The sequence below is a fragment of the Lemur catta genome, chromosome 2 (assembly GCF_020740605.2).
Source record: "Lemur catta isolate mLemCat1 chromosome 2, mLemCat1.pri, whole genome shotgun sequence".
In the NCBI taxonomy this organism is placed as follows: domain Eukaryota; kingdom Metazoa; phylum Chordata; class Mammalia; order Primates; family Lemuridae; genus Lemur; species Lemur catta.
The window spans coordinates 95,210,749-95,233,030 of NC_059129.1; the positions used below are offsets into that span (position 1 = coordinate 95,210,749).

Here is a 22,282-nt window from a genome sequence, read left to right on the forward strand (position 1 = left end):
TGTATTTTATGAACAAACTAAAAGCTAAATCTATAATTTTAAAAATAGTTACAGTAGCAACCAGAAATTATATAATACCTCAGAATAAATCTAACAAAAAAGAGGCAAAACCTTTGCTGAGAAAATGCTACAGTTTATTGAAAAACATGTGTAAAAACTAAAAAAAAAAAAAAAACATTCTTCATAACAACAGCTAAGATATCTCAGTAGCATGGACAAGTTCTCCCCATATTAATTCATAGGATATAATCCATTTTTAATCCAAAATACTAACAAGATTTTTTGAGGAATTTACAAGGTATTTCTAAAATTTACATTCAAGTACAAGGCACAAGACTGGCCAAGACAAACTGCTGGTGATGTTGGGGGGACTTGACCTAGTAGATATCCAGTATTTATTATAAAGATGTGGTAATTAAGAGAATGTATGTAGTACTGGCACAGGGAGGAATAGAAGAAGAAAAATGTCCAGACTCAGACATACAGAAACTTGATTTCTAACAGGGATGAAAGTGAGTATCAAAAATGAGTCAACAAATAGTGCTAATGCAGCTGGTTATTACCTACACAGAAAAAAAAATTAATTAAAATCCTTACCTCATATCATACTGAAGCATCAGCTTTAGATGGCTTAGAAACTTAAACGTGCAAGGGAAGATTTTAAGTGGTAGACAGACCCTAAGGTGACCCCAAATGATCCCAGATTTCTGGCTTCAGGGGTTGATACCTTTTTTAAATCCCTTCTTTTTGAGAGTGGTGGGACTTGTGATTTATTTTTAAACAATAAAATATGGCAAAGGTTGTCATTCTCATGATTATTTTATGTTATATAAGACTCCATCTTGCAGAAATTGCCTTCAGACAAGCAATTATATCCTCTTGTATTCCTCTATAAAGGCAATGAACAATTAGAAATTGAATTTTTAAAAATCTTTAAATAACACCAGAAAACATAAACATGAAATACATAGCTATAAATTTATCAAGACAGGTGCAAAACATATGCTGAATATTATAAATTAATCATGAGAAAAAAATCAAAGAATACTGAAAGAAATGTAGAATAAATGTATATAATCTTCCTGGTTTGAAAGGTTTGATATTAAGATTAAACCCTCATGAAACTGATCTATAGATTCAATGGAATCTCAATTAAAGTCCCAGAAGACAACTTTGTAGAAAATGACACATGATTCTAAAGATTGATATGGAAAATAAAAGAGACAGTATAGCCAAATACCAATACCTGTTTTCAAGACTTACTATAATGTTACAATAATCAAGACAGTATGGCAAAGGACAGACATGTAAGGAATCAAAAATAGATTCATATATATATATACATACACACACACACACACACACACACACACATACACATTCCATTGATTTTTAACAAAGATGCAAAAGCAATTCAGTGGAGAAAGAGGTCTTTTCAACAAATTATGCCTGAACAATTAGACATTTACATGCAAAAATCAAACAAAAAAACCCACAACCCCTTTCACCAAATATAAAAACTAATTCAAAATGGATTATATACCTAAATGTAAGAGCTAAAACTTTAAACTTAGAGGAGAAAACAGTGAAGAAAATCTTAATGACCTTGCATATGGTAAAAATTTCTTAGATATGACAAAAAGGCATAATAATTTTTTTAAGTTTATAAAATGGACTTCAACAATACTAAAACATCAGTATGAAATGAAAAGACAAGTCACAGATGAAAGAAGATACTACAAATAATAGATCTGAAAACAGACTGTATTCAAAATATACAAAGAAACCTCAAAACTCAATGATAATAAAAACATAACCCAATTAAAAACTGGAAAATTTAATTGAAACTTCACCAAAGAAAAAATGACAAGTAAGCACATGAAAAGATGCTCAACATTATTAGTCATTAGGGAAATGCAAACTACAACCACAATAAGACACTATTAAACACCTAAGCAGAATGTCTAAAATTAAAGATGTGCTAAGGAGAATATAGAGGAACTGGTACACTCACACATTCCTAGTGGAAATACAAAATGGTTCATCCATTTTGGAAAACAGTTTGCCACTTTCTTATGAAGATACATATGTATTTACTATAAAATTTAGCAATCCCATTCTTAGCTATTTACCCTAAGGAAAAAAAAATACACGTTCAAACAAAAATCAGTACATGAATGTTTATAGCAGTTTAAGTCATCATCAGCTAAAATTGGAAACAAGCTAAGTGTCCTTCAAATGGAGAATGGACAAACTGACATACATCCACAAAACGGAATACTTTTCAGCCATGAAGAAGAACAAAGTACTGATACATGGAACAATATGGAAGAATCTGAAATATATTATACTGAATGACAGAAATCAGATTCAAAATACTCATGACATTTATATGGGTAACTTACATGGTGTGTACATAAGCATTATATAAGTAGCTTACATGATATATAACATTTTGGAAAAGTCAAAATCATAGGGAAAATAAACATCAGTAGTGTGCAGGGACTGGGACTGGCAGCAGGAAAGAGTTACATACAAAGAGGTAGCAGGAAACTTTTTGATGAAGCAAGTGTCCTATTTCTTGACTGTATGATATTTACATGACTATTTGTCAAAATCTATACCACTACATGATGAAAATGTTCTATTTCTTGACTGTGTATATTTACATGACTATGTGTTTGTCAAAATATATAGCACTACATCCCTAAAAGTGTATATTTTACAGTATTAAAATTATACTTTAATGCACCTGGGTTTTCAAAAGAGATATGTCAACAAAAACAAAACAAAAACAATCAAAGCAAAACAACAAAATGAGAGAGAGAGAGAGAGAGGTAGGAAGGGAGGGTGGGAGGGAGGCCATCTATATTTATGATTAATCATCTGACCCAGTGGTCCCCAACCTTTTTGGCATCAAGGACCAGTTTCATGGAAGACAATTTTTCCACAGCCGGGGGTGGGGGTGGTAGTGGCGGCAACAGATTCTCATAAGAAGCACACAAGCTAGATCCCTTGCATGTGCAGTTTACAGTAGGGTTTGCACTTCAATGAGAATTGAATGCCACAGCTGATCTGACAGGAGGCAGCTCTATGAGCAATGGGGAGCCTGGGGTCAATAAGTACAGATGTAGCATTGCTCCCTTGCCCACTGCTCATCTCCCGCTGTGCGGACCAGGTTTCTAACAGGCCACAGACCGATACTGGTCCGCTGCCCAGGAGTTGGGGACCAAAGATCTTACCTTTAAATTTAAGGAAGCCATTTAGAAATCCAGTTGACTATTTGTTTCCTCATATAAAGTCTGAAGCTCAAAACATAATGGTTCCAAATACATTGAACCTACAACTCAAAAGAACAGGGGAAGGACCTACTCAGAGATGGCTCTAGAGGAGCTAGGCTAAGGATGTGCTGAGGGGGCTAGTGCTTTTAAGAATAGGTTCCTCATATTCAGAGTAGTGGCTGTGGGTGCATTTAAAAACAGCAGATTTCCAGGACTCAATCCTTGAGATGTCCATTCATTTGCATGGGGATGGGAAATGGTAATCTGTACGGTTCTTACAGCCCCCAAGTGATTATCAAGGAAAAGCAAGACTGAGAACTGTTATCCTAACTCCCTACTCACTCGTGACACAGTGATTAACTTTTCTAATTTTTCCATTTTTTAATAATTTAACAAAATCCACTCTGGAAAGAACAAAGTACATTTTACTGAGAAAAATTTCTGCTTAAAACATGCATCAAATTTGAAGGCAGAAGTTTAGTAAAGAGGGGGGAATTCCTATAAGAAAAATGCATTGCTCGAACTTCTTGTGTAATATGTAAAGATTTGAGGGGTCAAACAAAACACTGAAGGGAAAAAAATCATGAAAGTTAGATAATAAAACACAATATTATGCCAATTGCTTAAGAATGTGTTGAGATTCCATTATATACTGATTGCCTATTTAAAATTATCCAAAGTTACACAAGTATTATTTTCATACAACTCTGGAATTTATCAAGAATGTGAGAACTTGTTGAGAACACAAAACAAAGTAACCTATGTTTACTTAATCACTCTTTAATATGTGCACATCTGAAATTTAAACTTGTCTTCTCTAAACCTCTTGCTCTAAAGGATTATATGAGGAGATTAAGCTAAATAATGTAATATGAGGTACCTAATGAAACGCATAGTGTCAACTAAAGAAATATGAGTTCCTTTGCTTTATCTTTATTAATTTAAAGCTGACTTCTAATTTCAATATTCACCTTTCAGGAATTTAAAAGTTAGTTATACAATAATAATTCTATCTATCAATAATTCCTTATAGAAAAACTCAAATTGTGCCTGGATTAAACAGCAAAACTCAGCCATCAAGATGAGAAATTAACCAAAGGAACAATTTATATAAGCCTTCCTTGGACTGAGAATTTACTGATCAGCTCAAATATATCACACACACTGCTATACATTTTGTGTATTAACTCATGTAATCATCAAAATAAACAGTCTAAGGAAGAAACTGAAACTCAGGAGTCATGTAATGTGATCCATATCACAAAATATACAGATGGTAAAGCTTGGAATTCAACAGCAGTTCTTCCTGCCTAACAGGGTAGCAAGTTCCTTAAGGATAGGAGCATAGTTCTAAACCTGTGTGTCTAAACCACCATGTCTTGCATCAATCATGAGCTTAAGAAATGATTACTGATGACTGATAATCAATCCATACATATTTTCAGAGTCAAAAAAAAAAAAAAGAAAGGAACTTATATAAATTGCAACACAATCATATAAAATATTTCTGTTTATTGTAATAGGCCTGCGTATTCACAACACATAGATATACTGGAAGATATGGACTAAACCCATTTCTAAACCAATTTGAAATTCCCACATTACAAGTAAAATTCGTCTAATTTTCAGACTTCTGACTTCATTCAAGTTTTAAAATTATTATTCTGGGACAGCTCAATATGTCTTTAAGCTTTTAATCTTCTCTATTCTAATTTCCTGCTATAAAATCAATAAAGTGTAGGTTGTAAAGAAAGTTATTTTGTTTGATTACTTTACTCCTAGCTAGAGGCAGATGTTAGCTATAACTCTCTCTCTAGTTTAGCGGGTATTTTTCAAGCAGCTGGTGCCCTTTTCCTAGTTAGCTGTTTACAAGTGTTCCCAGTAGACTTCACAGTACTATACTCCTGAAAAGGTTAGAAAATAAAGATAGTATTTTCCCTCAAATGAGACATGGGAATTTCATATTTTTGAATGATAGTGCATTTTCATTACAGTAAACATTACTTTTTAAGTTAAATAATTGTTGGGAGTCAAAAAGAAATAAAAATCTCTTATTTATAGCTTTATGAGAAAGCTTATCCAATGGATCAAATTTTCACATATTAAACATCTACTGACTCCCAAAACAGAAAAGAATATATTATCAAAAGCTTGCTTTTCACATGTCACACGATGAATACATAGAATCCCCAATTACTTTTGAGGATAAATTTTAAAAGTTTTTCTTTAGCAAAACTCTAATAATAGTCCAATACATAAAATAATGCCCTTCCTGACAGTGACCAATTTTTTATAACAAAAATTAATTTTGAAGATTCTACATAAAAAACGACACAAAGACAGTATTTTATGCCAGGTCCACCCAAAATTTTCAACATGAAATCAGGAACTGTTCCTTTCTCTTTATACCCCAAGGCAGCTCTATTAAGAAAACAATTGCAAGTTCATTGTCATTGTTTTAGATAAAGCCCAATGACCACAGACTACACAGTCAAGAAACAACTCAAGTCGCATGTTCCTCAAGAAGTCTTCTTTAATAGCCACAGCCTGCATTGATCCCCTGCCTTCTATATAAAATTACATGAATTTGAGCTACTCATTTTGTACTTAATACATTCCACAGTACATCACTGGTAAATACTCCACACAGATGCCTTCTTATGTCCCCAACTGTGTTGCAAGCTCATGAAGGCAAGAAGCACCTTGCACTTCTTTTTTGATTTTTTTATATCATCTAACAATGTTTGCCAAGTTATAGGTGCATGAAAAATGTAAAGTCCTTTTTTCCTTTCTTCCTTACTTCTTTAGATGCTGATGTTAGGCAAACAATACAATGAAAAGATGAACAAAAAGTTAAAAAGAAAGCTATATTTAAAATCATGGTATCGCAGTAAAACTCCAAACTTCCAAAGGCAAAGGAAAGATCTTAAAAGCAGCCAGAAAGAAAAGTTTACCTTAAAACATATCACAATTAGACTGACTGCAGACTTCTCAAAAGCAAAAATAAAAAGCAGATAATAGAATAAAATCTTTAATGTGTTAAGAGAAAATCACTGTGAACTTAGAATTCTATCACAAGCAAAATTATCTTTCAAGAATAATAGTAAAGGCAATTTGGATCAATAAAAATTAAGAGCTTTTTGCCACCATCACATTCTCACTTCAAAGAAATTTCAGAAAATAAAAAGTAATAGAATATGAAAGCATTGGACAAAATTTACAAGCACTGGGCAAAATATAAAGGTAAATCCAAATAACTACTGACTATAAAGTAATAACAACAACAATAATATTTCATGTAAAAACTAAAACAAGATAAAACTAAGATATATTACAACAATATCAAGGAAGTTAGGATGGAAGTAACTTAATAAATGGCACTATTGCTCACCCACGTTGTTCAAAACAAAACCTGGATGTCATTCTAGATTCTTTTTTCTGTCTCATCCCCTTCTATTTAATCAGTCATCAGGTCTTATATACACTAGTAGCTAAATTTCTCTCAATTGCCTCTACTTTCTTTATAAATGCTTATACATTTCTCACTTAAATTATTGCAGCAGCTCTACTTTCAACTTTCAAATCTGTGTTGTAGCCAGAGTAATCCCTCTCAGTGAAAAAACTTGACCATTTACTCTCCTATTTTTAAGAAGTAATGTTTCCCATAACATTGAGTCTAAACCTCTTAGCACGAGCTTTCAAAGCCTTTCTTGTGCAGGCTATTAAGTCTCTTTCTAGACTTAATTGCTGTGACTCTCCAAATACAGTCTACATGCTTATTATACTAATAAGACTAAAGTACTTGTTTCCCAAAGGTCACAAGATTTCATACAGCATCCTTTGCCTGATATACAGCCCCATCCGCTTTGTCTATCTGGCAAAATTCTATGCCTTTAACATACACCTCCATGGCTGGGCACCATGGCTCATGCCTGTAATCCTAGCACTCCGGGAGGATCCCTTGAACCCAGGAGTCTGAGGTTGCTGTGAGCTAGGCTGATGCCATGGCACTCTAGTCTGGGCGACAACAGCAAAACTCTATGTCAAAAAACAAAAACAAACAAACAAACAAAATACACCTCCATGAAAGCTTCTTTCCTGATCTCTTTAGTCTGCCTTCTCTGGACTGCCATAGAACTTTGTACAACATACCTCTACTGTACCAGTTATTTCCATGGGAATGGAGCAGATACACTATACTGAGTAACTTAACAGGGATAATATCCTATTCTTTTTTCCTCAGTACTTAGACTATAAGCACAGGATTCAAGAAGATGGGCTCACAGAAAAACCTAAATCTCAAATTCTCTACAATCAAATTTTATAAGACTCAATTTCTTAGCTTTTCAAATGAAACATATGCATCTTTTATATTAGGTTTCCAAGTCAAGTATTGTATTTGGGTCAGTAGTCCATTTTTGCTGAGCAACACTCTACTACTGAATGTAACTGCCAACTGTGTAAATAGACATCAACATATTTAACACCAACAAAAAAGCCTTAGTTTTCCCCAAAATACCAAAGACGTAGTTTATTTCTTCTTTCTTTCTCAACCTTCTTTTGGGGGTAATAATGGCACCCTGCTTTTCTCTGGGAAACTTCCTCTTGATTTCTGGTGGCTCATGGGGAGTTGACAATTAGGATATGCAAGTGAGCAGCCACGGTCTGTAAGCACCCCACATTCCCACCACAGAAAAAGGAATTAGTTCAGAAATAAACTGGTGACAAAATCAAGAATATCAGAGTTCAACCCAGGAAACTTTTTTTTCCTGGAAGAACTTGTGGGAAAAAACTCTCTTGCTTATGGGATTAGAGTATGGGGAAACAGTTGTGTTTGGAGCTGCTGCATACATTTTTCCCTGGTTATATGGAGAAAACCTATCCAGGAATCAGGGAATGAAAAGAATGAGAGAAAAAGGCCAGGAGCGGTAGTTCACAGCTGTAATCCTAGCACTCTGGGAGGTCGACGTGGGAGGATCACTTGAAGTCAGGAGTTTGAGACCATCCTAAGCAAGAATGAGACCAAGACCCATCTCTACTCAAAATAGAAAAAATTAGCCAGGCATGGTGGTGTGCGCCTGTAGTCCCAGCTACTTGGGAGGCTGAAGCAGGAGGATCGCTTGAGCCCAGTAGTTGGAAGTTGCAGTGTGCTCTGATGACACCACTGTACTCTAGCAGGGGTGATAGACCGAGACACTGTCTCAAAAAAAAAAAAAAAAAAAAAAAAAAAAAAAGAGGGAAATAAAATGGGGGTGGGTAAAAGAAAGAGTGGAAAATATAAGAGGGAAGGAAAGTGAAAAAAGGAAATAGAGAAAAAGACTGAGAAAGAAAAAAAATAAATAAAGACAGAGAAAAAGATCTAATGACATCATTTGAATCTATATATCCAAGCCTGGCACATAGGCAGCTTTATTCCCGGACAGCCCACGTAGAAAAGCCAATAAACTGTCTTCTTTGCTTGCTTTGATTTTGATTTCCATAACTTCCAATTGAGTGACTCCTGACAAATCTAGAGATCCATCTGAATTTTTTAGATAATTCCCTTTCCAAGAAAGTACAAAACTTATTTAATCACATTAACAGTATTTTTGCACAGAATTTTAAAATTATCCTTAGCTTTTTAATCAAATTATAGGCGTTTCAAGAAAATAGAACAAATTTATCCAATGTGACATTCAGTCAGAAAAAAAACATAAAAGCATTTTAGGACAGTTAGGAATAGCATGCAATTATAATCTCAGTGAAAAAAGACAGACACCACTCACCATCTTCAATAGCACTTTCTCCAATACATAAAAGATTCTACCCAGTATAAAAGAGATCCAAGTCAAAAGAAATATCTACTAAGCTACCTGATATTCTGTTAACATTTACATTTTCTCCTGAGGTTTTTATTACTACTCAAGCTTATGACGTTTGGCAGAATCGTATCTAAGGTGATATGACATTAAATAGTTTACTTATTTACATATAATGGCATACTGTATTTGAATGTGTTATTCTCCAATTATTGTTAGTCATTATGAATGTGCAAATTAAAACAGTGAAAATGACTACATATAATCATAATGGCTAAAATAAAAATATAAATAATATATTAAAATATATAAGTGGCTAAAATGAAAATTAAAAAATAGTGAAAACACCAAATTCTGGTTAGTATGTGCAGAAACTAGATCACACTGCATTGCTGGTGGGAATATAAAATGGTACAGTCACTCTAAAACTCAATAGCAGTTTCTTAAAACATGCAACTATAATATGACTCAGCAAATACATTCCTGGGCATTTATCACAGAGAAATGAAACTTATGTTCACACAAAAACCTGCACAGCAATGTTTATAACAGCTTTCTCCATGATGTGAACAGAACTATGTCCCCGCAAAATTCATATATTGAAACCCTTAACCCCTAATATGACTATATTTAAAGAAAGGACTTTATGCGGGGTAATTAAGGCTAAATGAAGTCATTAGGGTTGGGTCTTAAACTGATAGGGCTGGTGACTATATAAGAAAAGAAAGAGACACCAGAGGTTTCTCTGCATGCACACAAAAAGAAGTAGCTATGTGGGGACACAGGAAGAAGGTGAAAAAAGTCCTCACCAAAAACTAAATCGGCTGGCACCAATTTAATCTGGTACTCCAGCCTCCAGAACTGTGAGAAAATAAATTTCTGTTATTTAAGCCACTTAGTCTATGGTATTTTGTCATGGCAGCCCAAGCAAACTAACATAATTCATAATCACCAAAAGTATAAACAAAACAAATGTCCTTCAATCAGTGAATAGTTAAACAGTGATCATCCACATCATAGGTGGTAGGCAGAACACTGAACACTGACCCCCCCGCCCTCGACACTGGCTATAAAGGAGTTCACATTCTAATTCACAGAATCTGTCAATATATTTAATATTAGGGTACATGGCAAAGGGATATTAAGGTTATAGAGGGATTTAACCCATTCAGAAAAAATTTTACTCCTATAAAAATAGGCAAAATTAAAATTTTATTCTATCATAAAAACTTATTGTAGAAAACAACTAAAAATTGTAACGATAAGGAGTTAGTTTAAAAATAATAAAGGGATAAAATGGAATACTCTGTTGTGATAAGATGATGCTGCAGAAATACATCTACTGACAAAGATGTATGCAAGTATATATTTAATATATACATACAAAAAACAGTATGTATGACGTAAAAGAAAATACATATGTACACATGTATAGAATGTAACTAATTTAGGTTGCCTTTGGGTATTTTTTTATGCTGCTTTATGCGAAGTTGCTTTAGGCTGCTCTTTTTGCTTACTTGCATTATTTCATATATCTGAATGACTGGCTACACACTAAAAACCCCAGCAACTTCAAGTTGACGATGGAAAAGATTAACTTTAAATAATATGTATACCTTAAACTAACATTAAAAATATTTTAAACTAAGTTAAAAAACATTTTGAGATAAAGCAAATGTGACAAAATTTTAATAAATGGTTAACCTAAGCAAAGGGTATATAAGGATAGTGCTATTAATGCAATTCTTCTGTAGGTTTGAAATTATTCAAAATTTTAAAAGTAAGGAAAAATAAATTTTTAAAAATACATTAGAATTTATCCCCTCAAAAGTATTCTATTTTATTATACCTTGACCATTTGATATAATCAATACAATATATGAATCCTTTAAGACACTACCTAAGTCAGTTCATATGTTATACCAAAAAATTAGCTGAAATAACCAAAATAAACATAAAATATAGACATATATATACACAAATACACACATAAATATGTTTAATGTATAAAGGAATATATGTATATATGTGAGTTTTTTAAATTTAAACTGCCCTATTGTAATTCTTTAGTAACTGTGTATGTCTCTGTATTGCATTAGCCAACCACTAATATTTAAAAATAATGTTTCCAATATAAATCCATTTATAACACAAACCACACCTCAAAAATATCAACTGTGTAAAAGCTCATCTCACCTCATCTAAGTCTTGGATATAAACTGGCTTTTCCTTAAAGCTGACTGGCATTGGTTCACTGTAGGGAATCCTTACTTCTTCATACAGCTTGTTATTCTCTCTTTGGATTCCTTCTGGTAAAATCATCTAAAAATATCAAAAATAAAAATATAATAACAATAAAAAATAAAACATTTTCTCTGGTAAAGATTCTTTAATTAGAGAAAGAGAAAACACTACTGGTTTTATGACATAGCACTGATGAAATAAATGTAGCTAATTTAAAGAAAAACAATCCTAAATAAAACAAAAACAAGCAACCACAGAAAACCACACACACACAAAGCATTCATGTATCACATATCTCATATAACACAAAGCCCACAGTATGTGGATGAATCTTTAAGTATACATTAATTAGATGGCATTCCTGAAGACAAATGTACTCATATAACTAGGAAAATGTGTAATATACAGTGTAAAGTTTAGTCAAACAGGTATGCCACTGATAAAACTCAAAAATACTAATTGCAAAAATAATGAAAGGGAGGTAAACAAATATGTTCTGAAAACCTACTATATGTCAGGAGCTTTATATATACACTCACACTACTTATCTCACTTTTCCCAATATCTTAAAATAAAATTTAACATAGTCTAGTCAACTAGTACTAGACTCACAAAGAAAACAGGGAAAATCTAAGTGTCATTTCCTCAGAAAAGACGTATTATCCAAAAGTGGTTACATATCAATGCCATACATACCTTTGCACCAGCAATGAATGCTGATGTTTTCATGGCTTCAGCCTGGGAGTCATAAACATGGGGATAACGTATTTTTTCAATGTCCATGTCTCTCTGCCTGCTCAGAATTGGAACATTTCTAGCATTTAGAAGCGCTTGTTCTCTGAAAATATAAAAATAATAGGCCAAATTTAAAATCTTTATCTTGAAAGAGAAAGCATACACTAAAACAAGGTCATTATAATAACTATTTCAGGTAGTCTTCCATCATAAAAGAGAAGAAATTAAACTACGCAGAGAAAGATACTAAAAATCCTGAAATTTTCTGGGTAACGAAACAGAAATCAGTACATTTTTAGATATTACTTTTACATAACACCATCTGATAAGTTTGACTTAATGTTCTTTATTTACAATTTTGTTTTTTCACAATTCAAATATGTTTATTTAATAAGGTATAAATTCTTTTTTAAAAGAGGGTTTCAATATTTAAAGAATCAAGTGCAATAATGCCTTTATTTAATTATCCTTTCTACTTCTAATTAACAACATGGAAATTATTAAGCTTAGAAAGAAAACAAAAGTTTCAAATAAATTTATGTAACCTTTATATATCTTAGCCTAGTGGTATGTGCACAGCACCTAAAAATAGCTTACCTGTATAATCTAAATCTCTCATCTACGTGAATACAACCAAGAATATTCTAATTAAGCAGATCATTGCTTTCTTATCCCAGAAAATTAGGTTTTCATATAACAAAATTCTATTCTTATAAGAAAACGTGACTAGAAGTAAGAATCATCTAAATTGCTAAAACTAAACTAAAAAATGATAATGATATGTAAAAGTAGCAATTACAACACAAGCATTTTTCAGCTTCTGGTTTTTATTACCTCTGTATCCTCAATTCCTTAGGATCAAAGCACATAAGTCCTTCTGAAACTTCTAAATCTTCTCCAGCCTTTTTTTCTCGTCTGGCAATTCTTTTTTCTTCACGGCGATATTGTTTCATTAACTGCTTTTCTTGTTCAGACTGAATAGTGACTTGACAACCATAATTGGGTTTAACATTTTCTCCTAAAATTTTTTTACAATTGTCTACAAAGCAAATTTAAGAAACACAATGTTTCACAAATCTTAACATTATTTAACCTTCATGAAAATCACTTCTTATCCCTTACTGAAACATAAAAATATAAAATGTGTTTTAAGGAGATTTTTTTATCATAATATATAAATAGTATTACACCGCAGCTTAAGAAAAGTCAACAGTATTTTCTTCCTACAGACTAAGCAATTTGATATTACATTATAAATTCCTACATATTATATCAGGAACCTAAAATTTCAATTTCATAATTTTGAAATAATTTTTGTTTATATAATTTCAATAAATATGATAATTATCAATACTAATTAGCATTTACTGTTAATAATAAAATAAAAACTCTTTACATATTAAATATAACTTTTCCCTATGTAATAGTCCTTACTCCTGTTAAGTTGCATATATATCACTTATTTATTTAAAGATGAAATAAAATTTATGAACATTAGCTCAGGACATATTTAAGATAATGACCAAAGCAAATAAAGAAAAAGTATGGTCCACCTTTTCACAGCAACACAGTTTAAACAAACAAACAAACAAACAAACAAACAAAACTGAAAGAAGGCCAGAACCACTAAGGGGAACCAGGTCAAATTAAAACCCAATGTTTACAAAGTCAGTTTAGGTCTGTGGTTTGGTCAACCCAATACTCAGGAAAAATTTTCTTCCAAAGGGATTATCTTCTGTGTTTAGTTAAATCTTTGTAAGCAGTAGTATTTTGACTTACTGCAACCCTAAAGAAACTAAAAAGAATGTGGCTGAAGCAATCGCAGTCAATAAGCATTTATTATATTAAGGACCTATTTGGTTGTAGGCACTGGTGCTAGGCTAGGAATACAATGAAGAATGAGACTTAGTACATGTTCTAATGGAGCACATAGCAAGTTATATTATCAAATTTTAAGATCCAATACAGAACAAAGAAGGAAATCAACACAGCATCAAGATGGGAAAATTAGCTCTCTAATTCATTCTATGCCAAATCTTCACAATTCTCAGAAATTTATCACTCTCTCATTACACGATTTTTAATAAGTCATTTAACTCTCAATCATAAGAAATAACCCCCTTGTATAATAGCTTTATAGGCCTTAAAAAGGAAAGCATATCTCAAAATCTTGAAAAAAGATATAAGATATAATCCCATCTATATTAGGACTAAATTATGAAAAAAATATTTTCCTGAGTCTTATATGAATTATTTCTAAGTTAGTCTTATACATCTAGTATAATAATGGAACTTATAATGAACATTCAGTGTCAGAAAAAGAATGCAACATTCCAACAGCTTTCACATATACTTCAAACTAAAAGAAAAGTAAAATTGTCTACAAAGTCACACAATCAGAAATTCAGATATTAAGCAGAAGGTTTAAAATGTAAATTATGCCATGTACTTACAATGAGAAATAAATGTTAAAAATCTAAAATGAAAAAGGCGACATTACAATTGATAACCACAGAAATACAAAACATCACCTGTGAATACTGTGAAAATTGCTATGCACATAAACTAGAAAACATAGAGGAAATGAACAAATTCCTGAAAACACACAACCTCACAAGACTCAATCAGGAAGAAACAGAACTCCTCAATAGACCAATACTGAGCAGTAAGATCGAAGCAGTAATAAAAAACCTTCAAACAAAAAGCACCCCAGACCAGATGGATTCACAGCCGAATTCTACCAGACCTACAAAGAAGAGCTGGTACTCATACTACAGAAATTATTCCATGATACTGAAAAGGAGGGAATTCTCCCCACTCATCCTCTGAAGCCAGTATCACCTTGAAACCAAAGCCAGGTAAGAACCCAACAAAAAAATAAAACTACAGACCAATAACCTGTATGAACATAGATGAAAAAAATCCTCAGTAAAATACTAGCAAACCAAATCCAACAGCACATCAAAAAAATAATCCACCAAATGGGCTTCATCCCAGGGATGCAAGATGGCTCAACATATGTAAATCAATAAATGTGATTAACCACATAAACAGAAACAAAAACAAAGAACACACGATCATCTCAATTGATGCAGAAAAAGCATTTGACAAAATCCAGCACCCTTTCATGATAAAAAACCTCAACAAACTTTGCATAGAACGAATATATCTCAAAATTATAAAAGCCATACATGACAAATCCATAGCTGACATCATACTGAATGGTGGAAAGTTGAAAACATTCCGCCTAAAAACTGAAACAAGACAAGGGTGCCCACTGTCACCACTTCTATTCAACATAGTGCTGAAAGTCCTAGTCAAAGCAATTAGGCAAGATAAGGAAATAAAGGGTATCCAAATTGGGAAAGAGGAGGTCAAACTATCACTTTTCACTGATAATATGATCTTGTACTTAGAAAACCCCAAGGACTCCTGGAATGGATAAATAAATTCAGCAAAGTCTCAGGGTATAAAATCAATGTACACAAATCAGTAGCATTTCTACATACCAACAACAGTCAAGCTGAGAGTCAAATCAAAGACCCAATACCACTCACAACAGCTTTTATTAAAAAAAAATAAAATACCTAGGAATATACTTAACCAATGAGGTAAAAGATCTCTACAAGGAGAACCACAAAACACTGAGGAAAGATATTGCAGAGGACACTAACAAATGGAAAAACATATCACACTCATGGATTGATAGAATTACCATTGTTAAATGTTCATACTACCCAAAGCAATTTACAGATTCAATACAATCCCCATCAAAATACTAATGTCATACTTCACAGATCTAGAAAAAATAATTCTATGCTTCCTTTGGAACCATAAAAGAGCCCGAACAGCTAAAGCAATTTTAAGGAAAAGAACAAATCTGGAGGCATCACATTACCAGACTTCAAACTACACTACAAGGCCACAGTACCCAAAACAGTATGTTATCAGTACAAAAATAGAGACATAGACCAATGGAACAGAACAGAGAACTCAGATATAAAACCATCTACCTACAGCCAACTGTAGTCAACAAAGAAGACAACAGCATACAATGGGGAAAAAGAGGCCCTATTCAATAAATGGTGCTGGGAAAACTGGATAGTCACATGCAGAAGAATGAAACAGGATCCCTATCTCTCAATACTCACAAAGATTAATTCAAGATGGATATAAGACTTTAATGTAAAGCACGAAACCATAAGAATACTAGAAGAAAATGTTGGATAACTCTTCTAGATATTGGTCTAGTCAAAGAATTTATGGAAAAGACCCTAAGAACAAGTACAGCAACAACAAAAATTAATAAATGGGATTTGATTAAACTAAAAAGCTTCTGCACAGCTAAGGAAATAATCGACAGAGCAAACAGACAACCTACAGAATGGGAGAAAATATTCACAAACTATACATCTGATAAAGGGCCATATCCAGAATCTGTAAAAAACTCAAAACAAATCAGCACAGAAAAAGAAAAAAGCCCAGTTAAAAAGTGGGCAAAAGACACGAACAGAAGCTTTTCAAAAGAAGATATACAAATGGCCAATAAACATATGAAAAAATTCTCAAAGTCACTAGTCATCAGGGAAATGCAAATAAAAACTGCAATGAGATGTCACCTTCTCCCAGTTAGAATGGCTTTTAGTAAAAAGTCCAAGATAATAGATGCTGACATGGATGCAGAGAGAAAGGACCACTTATACACTGTTGGTGGGACTGCAAATTAGTACAACCTTGATGGAAAATAGTATGGAGATTCCTCAAGGAACTAAAAGTAGACCTACCATTCAATTCAGCAATCCCACCACTGGGTACTTACCCAAAGGAAAAGAAGCCTTTCTATCAAAACGACACCTGTACTCGAATGTTTATTGCAGCACAATTCAGTCGCAAAGATGTGGAATCAACCCAAGTGCCCATCAATTCATGAGTGGATTAATAAAATGTGGTATACGTATATCATGGCTTAGTACTCAGCCATAGAAAAGGTTGAATTAATGCCTTTTGCAACAATTTGGAAGGAAGTGGAGACCATTATCTTAACTGAAGTATTTAAGGAATGGAAAAATAAATGCCACATATACTCACTATTAAATTGGAACTGATGAGTACACATATGCACAGAAGGAAGTTAAACTCAGTGCACATCAGGTGAGAGGAGGGGGAGGAAGATGAGGGGGAAAAACCTACCTAACAGGTACAATGAACACTATTTGGGTGATAGGCACAATTATAGTGTGACACTAGCATTATAAAAGTGATCCATGTAACCAAAAACATTTGTGTCCCCTTAATATTCTGAAATTAAAAAAAAAAGATTTTAAGTGTGAAATTGTAAATATTTTGAGTGACATACTATGCTATGCTAATGTCATTAACATTTAAAGCAAATGTGATAGTAATAAAATACTATTATATATGCTATGATCACCCAAATAAGGAAATTACAATTATATGAAGAAAATATGTCTACCTCACTGAAAGCTTTTTAAGGTCTCAATTAGAATATACTGGAATACTGTAAGACCAAAAATAATAGGCAATTTAAAAGATCAAGTTGTAAAGCTGCAAATGTTTAAATATGTGATTCTCCTTGGTGGATTAGGCTAACTATAGAGACTGACAAGCAGAAATGAAATGAATAATCTTAATTCTAACAAAATTCTACTGAAGAACAATGCAGAAGCTGGTATCCTTTTAGAATATGATTATGACAGAAAAGGTCTTGCATAACTATTCAAAACATTGTCACTTTATGACATGAACTAACTTAATTTTAATTTTATAACACATCTTACACTAAACAGTCTTAACATCAGCTCTCAGAGTAGAAATTAGTTCACAGCTGTCCTCAATTTAGAGGTCAGTACACTGTACCCAGTCACTTCTCACCTACCTTACATTTCTTGGTTATAAGAACAGAGAAAAGGTAACATGGATCCATATCTGGATTAAAAGACTGAATATCAGCATGAAAGCTAGAAAATGCTAAAGGAAAAGAAGCCATGGCTTCCTAAAATAGTGATTTTGAGAGGTGAGAATTATACCAGTGATACCACCAATACCTCTTCTCTACTGAGACAGTGATTTTGCAGAACAAAGAAAGGAATGGGATGGATGTGGTAAATAACATGCCATACTAAAGTTGCTTAATAAAGAATACAAATATAATTTGGTAGTTATGAGAGAATTTTAAAGGATCAATAAATGTAAAATTTATATCAAAAGATATAAATGAGTGAGAATAGTGATAAAATAATAAGAGCCTAAAGATGCCTTTTTTCAGGAATACTTCCTTACTCCCCCCCCAAAAAAAAAGCTTTAGGGAAAATAATTTTTAATGCATACACACCAACAAAATTACTAAAAAATATGCTGGTTGTCAGCTTCTTTATCACAGATTTTAGAAAAGATTAAAGTCTTTTTGTTTAAATGCCCCAAATTTTCTATAGTATTACATAATTATTATTCTTAGAAAGCAATATTAATAATGATCCAACATGGAATAAAAGAGTAAAAGTAGTTTGAAAAGAAAACATCTCAGGGTAGCCTGATGGCTCAATTTTTTTTAATAATTCAAAATTAATATTTATTTTGAGTCAAGAAATGTGTTGCTTCTCAGAAGTTATCCTAATAGAATAAAATTTGTAGAATAAACATAATGAACACAAATGAAACTCATCATCTACAGCGTTCAAATAAACGTATGAAGCTGAACTCATACTGAACTTTATATTAATAAATTACTACTGTTAACAGCTGGAATTAGTAAATATCTCTGTATTAGTATTTAGGACACTGACAAACGAAACACCAAATTCTCAGAATTTTGCGACATCACAGGACTGGACATTTAGCCTCATTTCTTTTCTTCTGGCAGATACCCATATTAAATGCTCCTAAACCTTGTTGACTTACTGCAATTTGTCTGATTATGTACTATTCAACAGGGGAAGTGCGTTGGAAGAAGGCAGCATAGAAGGGTTCGACATAATTAAAGAACCAAGAGACATGCAGAAAGACAAAGTCACTAATTCAAATCTTCCAAGTTTCTAACAATCTTAAAGTAACTCTAGGCTTCTGAGAACATTTACTAGTAATCGATAAGTAATAGAAAATTCCTAAGAAATTTTGGATTTAAATCAAGGCTGTTTTTATCATTTCCTTTTAGTACTATAAATCATAAATGTAAGGGAAATGATGCCATAAGTTACATAAAAGAATAAATGTTGAATAGTTTAAAGAAAGATGTTTAGTTTCTTAAACTCATACACTTTTTAAAAAATCTCCAACTATGTGAAAGGATGGCAAGGAACATTTGGGTAAAGATAAAAAAAAATTGTTTTCCTAAACTTCAAACCTGAAGCTTATCAGCAGTTGTGTCATGATTAAGTTAGGCATTTTTTACAATTTTGGCTTCCCAGTCAACTTTCCCTAATTATTCTGGGATTTTTAAATATATGTAATACATGACACTGTAAGTGTTCAATTTGCTATGATAATTGCATTGCAGTTAAATAGGAGACTCATTTTTCTTAGATGTATGCTCAAGATTTTGTAGGTGAAGTATCGTGATTTCTGCACCTTCCTGTCATTTGTCAGCAAAAACTTAACAGTAGGGGGGTGTGTGTGCGTCTGTGTGTATAAAGGGGCAAGGGAAGACAAAACATTACTGACCAGTGGATACACATGAAGGGTATGCAAGTGTCCACTGTACTATTCTTGTACCTTTACCACAGGTTTGAAAGTTTTCAAAATAAAAAGTTGGAGAGAAATTATAATACTACTTGGCCCATAGTAAGTATTTCATGTATTTTCTGTTTTAAAAAATTTAAAAATGCCATACCCAAATATTGCCATAATGCCCTCCTATTTAGGTCACTTGTATTTGTTTCATAATCTGTAATATCTATAATTTACTTAACAGACTGGTACCAGTAAATTATATAATAGATCAAAGGATATAAAAAGTGTAATTATATTAATAATGTTTGCTAACCAATGAAACTTTCTTTTAAATTACAATTACCACTACACACTTTCTTACCTTGAAGAGCCTGAAATTTATGATCATTTGAGGAATTAAGAAATCTATCCACAATTGTAATTCTGTTCTGGAGGAGCTTCTCAATAAGTTCAAGTCCTTCAGGTCCCAGCAGCTCAAACAGCTTATAAAAAGAGGAAAAGTAAAATAAAACACCTGTTATCTCAAAATTTAACTTTTTCAAGTTATTAACATTTCATTCAGCAGAGGTATAAAGCCAAATTAATACAGAAAGTTTAAGAAAAATAGTTACTTAGACAAAAGAATAATTCTTCACATTGCTAAGGAGATTTATAAAGGCTATATGCAATTATATAATTAAAGAACATTATTTAATGTTTTCAAATAATTATGATTTGAATAATTCAATCACAGAATAATAAATTCTCACATTTGGTTTTTCTTGGTATAAACAAATGAAATTCTAAAATTTATTTAATCTGTTTTTCAACATACTCAAACAGAGTCCAGAGTACTGTCTTCCTTACAACTTAATACCTAAGAGCTGTCATTTTAGAGTTAAAGAACCATTAGAATGTTTTAAAGAATCACAACTACATGCCAAATTTTTATATTATTTTAAATGCTTAACAAATCTGAAATCTAAAACATAATGCTGCAAGTGCTTTATATAACTATAAAAATTTCCCACTTTCCTATGCAGAGTAACTGCCAAAGAGTAGGCTGATTTCAGAGTTAGAGAACCAGTGTTAGGATTCAGAGACTTTCAATTATATAACTTTATGATATAACTCTTCTAGAAAGCCTTTAGATTTCTTCAAGTATGATCTGGTAATATATATTTTTTTCCTGACCAGAAATGTTATACTCTAATTTTCCATGTACAAATGTTATATTCATCAAATTCTAACTATTCTCAGAGAATTCACACAAAATCATAAAACAGAAATTTATGTTGTGTATATAGGAGACACTAAATGTTTAATAAATTTTTTTCTGTTCATTTTATTGAAGTTATGCTCACAAAAGGACAGTAAAATAAACAAAATGAATTATTAATATTAAGAGGGAATCTGTCATATCAATTCTAAATATACTAGCCAGTATTTATTGAACACTTATTATATGCCAGGTACTATAATAAACACTCTGCTAATCCTATGTAACAAATCTTCCTAATAATCTTTAAAAATTAAAGTACTATTATTATTTTTTGACTTAAGAAAATAAAGCATAAGAAAATTTACACAAATTTCCCAAAGTTACATAGCTAATAGTAGAGTTGAATTTTGAAATGACATCTATTTGAATCCAAACCTGAAGAATTTTCCACTATACTATGCAAGGACTTTTCAGTATTTTCCAGAAAATTGTGATACTGAAATGACCGTGAAATACACTGTGATAAAAAGATACCAAATTAGGAAATATAAAAGATATCAACTGAAGTTAAGAAATTTTTGAAAAGGGAAATGGCAGAGGAAACAATAAAGCAGCAAGATAACAGAAACATATTTAAGAAATATGAAAGTAAATATATAACTCATGATACCACCCTCCCCTCACCCAAATATTTCTTAAAAGATTTATAAATTGATAGCAATCATCATAAATGTCTAGGAATGAACAATTAATAAAAATGAAATTATGTTCATGCAGAAAAGTATCTAGCACATTAGACATGCACCAAGAATAGTAATGTATTTTTTAAAAAGAGCAAAGCATTCAGAAGTTCTGCATATATATGAAACTTTAAGTTTTTATTGATAGTATTAAGCATTCATCTCAGTACCAAATATTCATGAATATCACTTAAAAATGTCTATACTGATCATAATCAACATGTTTAAGACAGGCATTAATAAGCCTTCTTTTATGTAAGATACCCTGCATTTTAAATAACTATTAATTTATCTTTCGAATATTACATGGAAAATCACAGCTTCCTAATACCTTAGCACCAAAAATAAGATATTCTTTACCATCATGTCTTACATGAATCTAGGATCACCAATGATCTTGCCAGATTCAGTGGTTTTTCCTCTGAGTATTAATTATAAAACTATCCACAGTTTTTGACACTCTATCTCCCTGATCACAATTCTTTCTCCTTTCTCAACTTTTCTTTTCCTAATTTTCTGAATTTTTTCCACAGCTCAAGACACAGTCTTTCATTCTATTTTCCCCCTAAAAAATAATTTATCCATTCTCAGGTACAG

At 32.2% G+C, this 22,282-nt stretch overlaps 1 protein-coding gene across 6 annotated transcripts in view; it reads right to left on the reverse strand.

Moving 5' to 3' along the window:
* The window catches only part of ASCC3 (activating signal cointegrator 1 complex subunit 3), a 307,070-nt gene that overhangs the window by 226,498 nt on the left and 58,290 nt on the right, over positions 1–22,282 (reverse strand). For all 6 annotated transcript variants that reach the window (XM_045544081.1, XM_045544080.1, XM_045544082.1 and 3 more), the window contains exons 5-8: positions 20,106–20,226; positions 12,893–13,097; positions 12,020–12,161; positions 11,276–11,401 (exon numbers count right to left, since the gene is read on the reverse strand). In XM_045544081.1, coding sequence (XP_045400037.1) covers positions 11,276–11,401; positions 12,020–12,161; positions 12,893–13,097; positions 20,106–20,226 — 594 coding nt within the window. The remainder of the gene's footprint in view (positions 1–11,275; positions 11,402–12,019; positions 12,162–12,892; positions 13,098–20,105; positions 20,227–22,282) is intronic.